The 11,072-nt window shown below is 40.9% G+C and overlaps 1 protein-coding gene across 1 annotated transcript; it reads right to left on the reverse strand.

Moving 5' to 3' along the window:
• Positions 1-373: 373 nt before the first annotated feature.
• Positions 374-7,420, reverse strand: LOC114031306 (beta-microseminoprotein-like). Its single transcript, XM_027846364.1, has 5 exons — positions 7,318-7,420; positions 5,138-5,215; positions 3,299-3,404; positions 2,314-2,419; positions 374-781 (listed from the first exon to the last, which is right to left on the reverse strand). Exons 2-5 carry the CDS (start codon positions 5,138-5,140, stop codon positions 652-654), a joined length of 345 nt encoding a protein of 114 aa, XP_027702165.1. The 5' UTR covers positions 5,141-5,215; positions 7,318-7,420; the 3' UTR covers positions 374-651.
• Positions 7,421-11,072: the final 3,652 nt, after the last annotated feature.

Genomic DNA, 11,072 nt, shown 5'->3' on the forward strand with positions numbered 1-11,072 from the left:
TCATTAGGTTATTTATAACCTTGATTCTTCCAGGATTGAGTTCCCAAGGATTCTTTTTTTTTTATTTTGGTGAGGCAATCAGGATTAAGTGACATAGCTAGTAAGTAGCATCAAGTATCTGAGGCCAAATTTAAACTTGGATCCTCCTAACTCTAAGGCCAGAGGTCTATCCACTGTGCCACCTTGCTGCCCCCTCTCCAAGAATTCTTAAACATAGATTTGGGAGGTGCATAGAAGCTAAAAAGCACATTTTGAGCCCCAAAGTGTATTCCTAGGAATTGTCCCAGAGAAAGACCCCACTTCAATATTGAATTTAAACATTGATTCTTTAAAAAGAAAAGAAAAGAAAAGATCCATTTCATGCTACAGGACAATATATTTTGAGCATTTGTCAGACAGAAGGTTACAGGAGGTATGGACTTTGTGCCTGGAGGGTCTCAGAAGCCACAGAAGTGGCACTTTGTAGTTTGAATCAGTGTGCCTAAGACTTGGCAGTGCTTTCAATAGAATGCAGATCCAAGGTAATGACCACATGGTTCCCAGCCCCTGCTGCTCTGAATTCCAAGGAAAGGGCAATCGCTTCAAGCCTTGACAAGTTCCATAGAGATGCAATGACCTTGGCAGCAACAGCCAGAAGAGGAGTTGGAGTTGTTAACCTGTATACTGTGAGACTTCACAGAGTGTAGAGGGATTAGTTTTATTTACAGCAATGTAAATACAGGACTCTTTTTGGAAAATTTCCATGCATTCATTTTGGTCATATATCGTTGGCCTCATCACCCTGTTGGTGGAAGCAAATTAGGCAAAGATTAGGGTAGTCTGTGGCAACTGATGAATAGTTTATTAAGATTCTTACCCTTGTTCCAGACAGCCTCTGATCATGTATCACCTGTCCTCCCCAGTCACCTAATGAGCCATCTCAATCTACTCACAAGTATAGATGGAGAACACATTAGGTCCTAGGTGCTTGTTAGCTTGCACTAAACCCAAGGTCACATAGCTAATAAGTTTATGATCTTGGATTTAGATAGAAAAGAATAACAGATCCTAGATTTCAAACAGGAAGGAACATCATGAGTTACCAAATCCAAACCCCTCTTCTTTTAACAGATAAGAAAACTGAAGCTGAGACTGGTGAAGTGACTTGCCCAAGGTTATACAGATAATTAGATTGTGAGCTGAGATTTCAATATAAAAATATTATACACCTTAGATTTCAAACTGGGGGGGGGGACTTTTGAAGTTATCAAGGTCAAAATCTTTCTTTTTCAATGGATGAGGAAACAGAGGCTCACAAAAGTCAAATGACCCTCCCAGGGTCACACAGATAACATGTATGTGTCTGAGGAAGATTTTGAACTCAGGTCTTCCATACACCAAGCTCAATGATCCATGCAGTGTTTCCACTAGAGAAGTTAAAAGTCTTGTTCTACTCTTTTCTGATTGGATCACATCCAGAATATCATGTCCACTTTAGGGAGTAACCTTCTAGGAAGGAAATTGATCATCTGGGGCACATTCACAGGATAACAAAAAGGGAGAAAATGAAAAACAGCGTCATGAAAGGATCAATACAGGAATCATTGCCTGAAGAAGGGAACCTTCTGTTATGGTGAAGAGGGAATAGACTTTCTTAGCTTGCTCGGCCTTAAGGGGCAGAGCTGAGAGCTGAGGATGGAGGATGGAAGGATGATGATGTTGGCATAGACTACTTCCTGACTATGGGTACAGTCATACAGTGAGAGGTGGTAGCCTGTTGCCAATACGGTTGAGTAGAAGGCAGTAGCCAGGAGAGGGACACTGTGACAATGCACTTTCGGTATGGCAGTATGGAGCAATTGGCAGTTTATAAATGAGATAAAAAAATGACATATCTGTGATCTAATGGCCACTGGAGGCTCCAGGGATGGAACTGTCTCTACCAAGGTTGATGAATCCTCTGCTACTTTTAGAACTAGAGAGGTAAGTGGAAGATAGACAACTAGGATATATGAGAGGTAGGAGTTGGACTCAGCCTCCTGACTCAGCACCACTCCCTGTACATCACATCATACTGCCTCTCTACAGGGAGGCTGGGAAGAGTCTGTTTTTTAATTAAGTGCAATGGGAGGAAAGCTTTCTAACCATGAGAACTCTTCAGAAGGAGAAGGAGCTGCCCTTACTGACAGCCTTCAAATGATGTCCCATTGGGCATGTGTTGAGTAGGGGTTTCTGGTTCCCTGATGGGGTCTATTTCATAGCCCTTGGGGTCACTTCCAGCTCAAAGATTCTGTCATTTTACATCTGTTTATTTAGGGCCAGCCTTGAACTCACATGGTGCAGCAGACTAGTCCAATATTTTCTTCACATGAACAGTGTATACAATCAGATTCCCATTGAGTGCTGAAATCATGCATTACACCCTTAGAATCCCTGCAACCTAAGGCAGAACATATGATAAATCTTTTGTTAAATTGCAATTGATGCCTCTAGATCAGATTTCACCAAGACCTTAAGGTCACCTTGAATGGTACCACACTTAACCATCCTAACAATGAAAAATCTGGACCACTTTTAAAGACCTCTGGTAGAGATTCTACTATTTCCCTTGGCAATCTCTTCCTCCAATGCTTCACAACCTTTTTAGTCAAGAACAGCCCTTAAGTCATTCCCCAACCATCATAGTGGTAATCGGAAACATCCAATATGTTACTTTGAAAAATATGTGTTCACAGATCAGTAGTTGGACATAAGTTCCATGAAGGCAGGAATTCTTTTAGTTTCTTTTCTTTCCATCTTAATTTTCTTTCCGTGATTAATTTTTCCTTAGTAGCTGCAACCTTTTGCACACAGTAGATGTTAATAGATGCTTGATGAATTGAGTGACTACGTAGATAGGTGCTTGAGACAAAGAGGCACAGATGATTTACCCAGCATCGCAAAGCTAGTCAACTGCCAACGGCGGGATTTAAACTCATATCTTCCTAATGTCAATCCTAGCTCTCTAACCACTAATGCATGTTGCCCCTCAGAAACATATCTTATGTAGATAACAAGGACTGACTCTTAATTATGTGATAGAAGGGAGATGGTGGGGGAAGGACTTTACATGTATGTTTAGACAGCTGCCTCTTTTCTCCATCTGAGGTACATCTTTAGATTAAATCCACTTTTCCCACCTTTTGCCCACTGCTCCCATCCCATGGGTCTTGGCTCCAATGGCCACAGATAGGCTATTCAAGCTTATCCCAGTCACTTTTCCTGCTAAACAAATCCTCTTGTTTCTAGAGACAGGAAATAGTTGTAAATAAAGATTTACCTCTTGCTTGATACCCATCAATGATTTCCAAAGGATAAAATGTGCACTGAGCATCACAAAGTGTCACAAAGATAGCCAAAGCAAGGAGAACACCTAGCATGGTATTCTGTGTAAAAAAGAAAAGATAAAAATTAAAGATGATTGAGGAGGGAAAATGGCTAGAATTTTTGTTTTTTTTCAAGTTTTATAGCTGCTCTCCCATTTTATTTCACAGTCATTACCTGATATAGAGTTCCTTTTCCTGGCAATCTACCACAAAGTCAATGAGGGGACACAGTAGATAAAACAATGAACATGGAGTCAAGAAGATGAGTTTAATCTCACCTCAAGTGTTAACTGTGTGACCATGGACAAGCCACTTAGACTGTATGCCTCAGTTTCCTCATTTGTAAAATGGGGACGATGATAGCATCCCAGGATTGTTGTGAGGATCAAATGAGAGAATGTTGGAAAAGTGCTATATTACCTAAAATAGCCAAGCAAAACCAACCAACACAGTTAAACAATTATGCCAGGATCATGGATTTAGAGCTATAAAGGAACTTAGAGGTCAATGAGTCTGGCACCCTCATTTTACAGATGAGGAAACTGAGGCCTTGACAACAGCCTAACAAGACTCTGGCTCATTCAGAGACCACAACCTAGTGGCTGAGGCATGGTTCAAGCCTTTGTCATACTGACTCCAAATGTCCACTGCACCACTGTATATTTTGCCTTCTGTGTCCATAGTCACCCACTTTTCTGACAAGAGGAGACAAATATTGTGTGGCTCTGGGCAAGTCACTTTTTGCCTCTGCTTATCTCAGTTTCCTGCATTGAAAATGGAGGTAACAGCATCTACTTCCCAGGGTGGTTGTGAGGATAAAATGAGATAATAATTGGAAAGCACTTAGCACAGTGCCTGGCACATAGTGGATACAGTATAGATACTAACTATTCTTACTGCACAGACCATATTGCATAATAGCATGTTAATGCTATTCTTAGTATTCATAAATACATTTTGTCTCCTATCTTTTAGAAACAAAATTGCTTATTGCGTTCCATCTGAGTTCAGAAGCTTTTTTTTTCATTCTTTTTCCATTTACATCATTATATTAATTTTGTACCTTGTCCCTGAGCCTGCTTTCTTCACTCTGCATGAGTTCATTCAGGTCTTTACATGTTTCTGTGATTTCTTCATATTTGTCATTTCTTAAAGGACCATAACGCTCCCTTCTATTCATATGCTATCATTTGTTAAGTGAAATCCAAGACTGAATTTTTGTACCTGGGACAAATTCATTTGGAAGGGAAAGAGCTTTTGGAGAGTAGTGGGGAAATTGACAGGGATGATGATGGCATAGACTACTTCCTGACTATGGGTGCAGTCATACAGTGAGAGGTGGTAGCCTGTTGCTGATACAGTTGAGTAGAAGGCAGTAGCTGGAGAGGGACACTGTGACAATGCACTTTGGTGTGTCAGTATGGAGACAATTGGCAGTTTATAATTGAGATAAAAAATGACATATCTGTGATCTAATGGCCAGTGGAGGCTCCAGGGATGGAACTGTCTCTACCAAGGTTGATGAATCCTCTGCCACTTTTAGAACTAGAGAGGTAAGTGGAAGATAGACAACTAGGATATATGAGAGGTAGGACTTGAACTCTGAGCCTCCTGACTCAGTACTGCTCCCTGTCCATCACATCATACTGCCTCTCTACAGGGAGCCCATGAGGATATCCAACAAGCAGCCCCATTGAGGACTTGACAACTTTCTGGAGAAACCCAAATCCCTACCTCATGAAAACCCAGTTATATATCTTCTTTTCCCTTCTAAGATGGAACCTATTACTTACCATTGTGTCTTACCAGCCTCTCTCTTGCAGAAGACCGTTGCTCTTGAAGAAAACCAGGTCAAGACTCTTTCTCTATCTCTGTGTATATAGTAGAGGAAAATTGCAATGATTTTGCAATAATAGCCAAGAGGAAATAGAACACATAAAAATAAATGACAAATACCAGAGGGCAGGTTGCTAACTGGAAAGATTGATGCAATATGAATTATTAAATGTATGCTAGAGTAGATCTCCATCCCACTTAAATAACCTTGTACTAGCTCTGCAAGAATATTAAAATATAAGTATTATCTCATTGGATCAGAGAGATGGTCCTGTGTGGTCTAGGATTCTGGCTCTGGCAATGCCATGAAGGAATGTTTTGTGAGAACTTGGTCATTCTCCATGATATGTACCTCAACAAGTTAGGGGCATCTCCTCAAATATTCTGAACTTCTCCCTAATAATCCACTATTGGTTCCAAAGAAAAGGTTCCCTAGATGCAGTTTCCCATCTCCTGCCTTCAAACCTTTGTGTGAGGCTCTTGTCCCCCACCTCTGCATGAAATGCTTTCCCTTCTCACCTCGATCTCTGGAAATCCTTCCCCTCCTTTCAAAGGTCAGAGGTGTCCCTTTCTTCTGGAAGCATTTCATGATTCCCTCCTGTATTAGTGTGAATGGATGTATTTTTATGTTTCCACTATTCCCCTTAGTAGGCTATCAGCTCATTGAGGGGAGGCACTGTCTCACTTTAGTCTCATTTTAGGTTACAGCTGCTTATGAGGCAGTTAGTGGGATATGAATAAAGTGCTAAGTCTGGAAGATCTGAGTTCAAATTTGGCCTCAGGCAAATGATGTGTGACTGTGGCCAAATCACTTAACCTTTGTGTGTTCAGTTTCCCAAACTCTAAAATGGAGTTAATAATTGTCCCTACCTCATAAGATTTTTATGGGAATCAAATGAGATAATGTTAATAAAAACGGTTTCACATAGTACCTGTCAGGTACTAGTTGCTATACAAATGCTTATTTCCTTCCCTACTCCCTGCTTCCCAGTAGGACAATTCACTAGGAGCAGGGCTCAGTGGGAATGGGGCCAGGACAGCAAGTTTGTATATCAGGAAAAGTCCCAGAGCTGGCTTTGGTTGGGTCACCATAGTTGAGTTGCCTGGGCAGCAGATGTCAAGTGGGACTTCAGGGGAGGGAGGAGGCAGAGAGAGGCTATGATGACAGATGGAGGCAGAGACAAGTGTCATTTAGGTCACAGGTTAGGATAGGGCTGACCCTGTCTGTGCCCTCTTTGATTTGAATTGTTCCACCTCTCCAATGAGCATTTTAGGCCCAACATCTGTTGACAGTTTTGGCTGCAGTAGAAAACTGGGCCAACATCCACAGCATCAGGGTTGACAATGACCTCGTTTCCTTTCCTGGCTGTCAGCTAATTTCAGAGTAAATCATGGTTTGGTGAGGAGGTACCAGGAAGGAAAGATCATAATTCAGGCAGTGTATTACTCCCAGGCATGTCAGTGTGTGTGTGGCTCCTCACTCTTCAGTCCCATAGATGTGCCTCACGGGCTTGGGCAGTGCATCCCCATCAAGATCCCGCACCTCCTGGGTCACTGTCTTTACAGCTGATTGTTGTTGCTGGGCTAATTCACATACCTGAGTGGGAGGGGGCCCTGAGGAGTTACTCATCTAGCAGGTGGTCTGGACTGAGACCGACCTGCTCCATCACAAGAACATTGTGACTAGGAAAGTTTGCTAAACTTACACCCCTGGATTAGATGAAGTTTGCTAACCTCACATCCTAACTCTAAGTGTAGTCAATCAAGGCAAAACTTCCCAGGTCAATCAGTTGTCAGAGAGACAGTTCAATCAGTAATCAAACATGGAGTCCCATTGTCCAGCTAGGGGCCAGAAATAGGCTAACCCTCATAGTATTTCTTGAGATATGCATGATAAAGGGACATAAACTCATGTCACATGAGAACCCACTGCAAGAATTGATAGTGTTTAATCTGAAGGAGAAGGGAGGACATCATTGCTCTTTATGTATTTGAATGTGATGCTAAATGGAAGAGGGATTAGTAATCTAATTAGTAATCATTAGACTTTTTCTGATTAGCCACAGATGTCAGAACTAGGAGCAGTGAGCAGAAGGTGGAGAGAGGCAGAGTTAAGCTCAATGAAAGAAAAATTTACTAATACTTAGAGCTGTCCCAACATGGATTGGGCTGGCCAGACTGGGGGTGAGCTCCTTCTCACTGGAGGCTGGATAGAGAGGATGTTTAGAGCACATTTCTGCTCAGGGACACATGGAACAAGATGGCTTCTGAGGTCCCTTCCACCTCGGGGACTTTGAGCACTCTCTAAATTTTGTGTCTTCATTTTAAAGTCAGATTTTCTGAAAAATGAGAGAGGAGGAATCTTTTCCATGAATTCATCTTGAAAGCTGATTGTTTTTCTCTTTTGAACCCGCAAATAAATGAATAATTTCAGACATAACCATTTTATACTGCTCCAGTATGTTCAATATGTGACTTTAAACCTACAAGTCAGATACCTTTCTGTAATGATGCCAGGACTCCCTCCCTGGCAGCTTTAATCTTAGGGTAAGCCTGCTGATGGTTTCATGAGAACAGTCAGTTCCCCTGGTGTGCTGAGCACAAGCACTCATACTCAAGATTTCTGACTCATTCATTCACTCAGCAAATATTTATTGAGTGCCTATATGAGTGTTTTTCCATTAGACAAGCTATCCTGCCACTGCTGTTCTCATGACCAATTTTAATGTTTATTTCATATTATTAATAATTTCTCCATCCCTTTCTTAAATTTATCCAATCAACAAAACAGTAAATCCAGTCCTGCTTTGTACTTTTTGTGATTTCCAATGTATAAATGCTCATACTGAAAAGTTAACAATCAGCTCTTAGGAGTTTGTTCAAGCTGACTCCAGCACAACCCTGTCTTCATGCCCCAATGTGACATCAAAATTGGATGTCTGTAGAGGCCTTCCCTCAATCAATAAGAATTCAGTGAGTCTCATCCATGGGTCTTGCTGGCTCTGTATTAGATAGAATGTGGGCTAGGGGACAGGAACTGATTTCATTGGAATAGGGAACTCTCAGGTGAGGAAACTGCCTGTATTAATGCAGCTAAGCTCCTATATATTGTCCTATTAAGGGGCTTAGTGCACTGAGAGGTCACAGAACCAGTACATCTTAAACACCGAACTTGAACCACATTTTCCTGGCTTTACCCACTGTACTATGCTACCTCACAGAATGAGGGATGTAGCACTAGGAGACATGGTCCTTACTGACCTTCTAGCGAGGCAAACAAGAATAATCATTACAACTGTGCATAGTAGGAAGGCACCTGAATGAAGAGCCATGGGAAATGCACTGGGCCAACACTTAATAAGTCATCCTACCCCAGTCACATCATTTCCTTTTTAATAGCAGTTCTAGCCTGGTATGGCAGGGAAATATGGCACACCCAGTGCATTTGGATTTTGGGAAGATATTTGACAAAGTCTATTATATTTACAATTGAGTGAATGATTACAGTCTCAGTCTTATGGGACAGAATGCAAGTTCTAGAGATGTTCAAGAGGAAGGGAGTTCAGTGAAAGGTGATTGGGCTCCCTTTCTTAGAACCTCACAAAAAGATTGCTCCCCTAATAAAAAACCATTCTTCTATATCCTTGCTAGAGGACAGCACTAGCAGCTTTTAGCCAATGAAGGGTAATGAAGAAATGTCTGTGCTTTCTCAACAAGGAGTCACTAGGCATGAACAGATTCTCCAGAGAATGATCTTTTCCATGGCTTAGAAGCTCATTGAGCTGATAGGGCAACCAGGTATGGTGAGGCACACCTATAATCCCTGTTAACAAGGAGAGTGGTGAATTGCTTGACCTTGAGAGTTCTTAGCTGCAATTGGGCTAAAGCTGATTGGGTGCCTGCTCTAAGCCCAGCATCAGTTTAGTGAGCTTCTGGTAGTGAGGGGCCACCAGAATGCCTAAGGAGAGGCAAGCCAGCCAAGGTGGGAAATTAAGCAGGTCAGAGCTTCTATTCCCTTCAGCACTAGGATCGGGCCCATATGTGGCTGCTACACTTCTAGTCTGAGTGCAATAGGGAGACCTAATCTCAAAACTAAAAATAAATAAAAAGTTGATAAGGGAGTTGAAGTGCATGCATAGGGACAGCCTCTAGGATCCAGAGAGTTCAATGTGTCAAGAACCAATGATAAGTAGGTGAATGACTGAAAGTACCAGTAGAGTGGGAGTCTAGGTAGAGGCTAGGTAACTGGCATGGGGCGCCAATAGCAAGAATGCAGTTGGATCCTGAAGGCAACCTATTGCCCACTATCCTGGATGCTTTTTGTTTATCTACACACTCTCTTGTTGACTTTTGGATTCCTCTGACTACTACCTGGAAAATTACTCATCTGCTCTTAGGGTATTCAACTGAATCCTTCATCCCAGTTCCATACCTCATTCCAACACCCTACCTTTTACCCAAGTCCTAGAATGATTATATAATGAACACATCAAACCTCAACTGAGAAAATGATGCCATAAACATTATTCCCACCAGTTAAACTGAAAGCTGGTTCACTTTCAGATAGACATATAGTGAAGTGAACAGAACCAGGAGAACAGTAATAGCAATATTGTTCAATGAAGAACTGTGACTGATTTAGCTATTCTCAGCAATACAGTGATCCAAGACAATCCCAAAGGATTAATGATGAAGCATATTATCTGTCTCCAGAGAAAGAACTGATATTGTTTGAATACAGACTGAAGCATGCTATTTTTCACTCTTTTTTTATTCGAGTCTTCTTATACAAAATGACTAATATGGAAATGTTTTACATGTATAACCTATATCTGATTATATATCATCTCAGGGAGGGGGGAAGGAAGGAAAAGAGAGAGGCATGGAATTTGGAACTAAAACCTTTAAATAAAAATGTAAAAAAAGCACATAAAACCTGAAGGTGTTGTTCAATAATGATCAATTTAGAAATTGGATAAAGACCCATGGATGAACACAGACTATCAAGCAATAAGCCTTTATTAAACACCTTCTATATACCAGGCACTTGCAAGGTTCTGGGTCTACAGATACAAAAAAGTGAGACATGCAAAAATTCAAAGTAATAGGAAGGGGTGGGGAATGAGTAACTAGGAGAGGCAGGAAATGAGATGTATGAACTGAACCTTGAAGGAAGCTGGGTATTTTATTTACATATACATGTATGCATTTGACACACACACACACACATATAATTATATGTAACAGCATATAATTACATATAATATAACATTATTGTAGAATATAATCATATATGTATTATCTATTTTATATATAACATTTAAGATATCTATCTATCTATCTAGTTTATACATAATTGTTTGCATGTTGTCTCTCCTATTAGACTGTGACCTCTTTGAGAGCAATGATTATGGGGGTAAGGCATGGATATATGTATATCCGTATATGTAGGCAAATTGTAGACATATTTGGCCTATGTATATATGTATACATGACTAAGAGGGAGGACCTCCTCACCCCATGATTGTCACAGGACAATCTATTTCCTTTACCTTTATAGAGATGGACAATGGAGGCATCCTTGAACTCTTGGGTGAGATCCTCAACTTGCCATATAACCTGGAAAATTTCAGGCAGCCTTTGTATGAGCAATGGATCCCCAACCTTGTAAATCTCAGCTGGAATAGAATCAGCACCAGGTGATTTACCACACAAAAGTAGCCTAATGGCTTTCAAAACCTCTTCTTCAATTGGAACTTAAGACTTCAAACTGAGGTAAATGATCAATACTTTCAGCATTGATTGATGACAATCTATCTGTTGAGAACAGTATGAAAATGTTCAGTCCATCTCTCTAGGATCATATTCTTATCACTAATCAATGTGGCTCCA

The sequence above is a fragment of the Vombatus ursinus genome, unplaced genomic scaffold (assembly GCF_900497805.2).
Source record: "Vombatus ursinus unplaced genomic scaffold, bare-nosed wombat genome assembly UNPS02015129.1, whole genome shotgun sequence".
Taxonomy (NCBI): domain Eukaryota; kingdom Metazoa; phylum Chordata; class Mammalia; order Diprotodontia; family Vombatidae; genus Vombatus; species Vombatus ursinus.

Bases quoted from the DNA above. Each gene is read 5' to 3' on its own strand.
- LOC114031306 (XM_027846364.1), bottom strand. The intron at 2,420-3,298 runs GTAAATCTTTAT...GTTCTGCCTTAG, and splicing joins TGATGGGTATCAAGCAAGAG to GTTGCAGGGATTCTAAGGGT. The intron at 782-2,313 runs GTGAGTTCAAGG...TTCCACCAACAG, and splicing joins GGACTAGTCTGCTGCACCAT to GGTGATGAGGCCAACGATAT.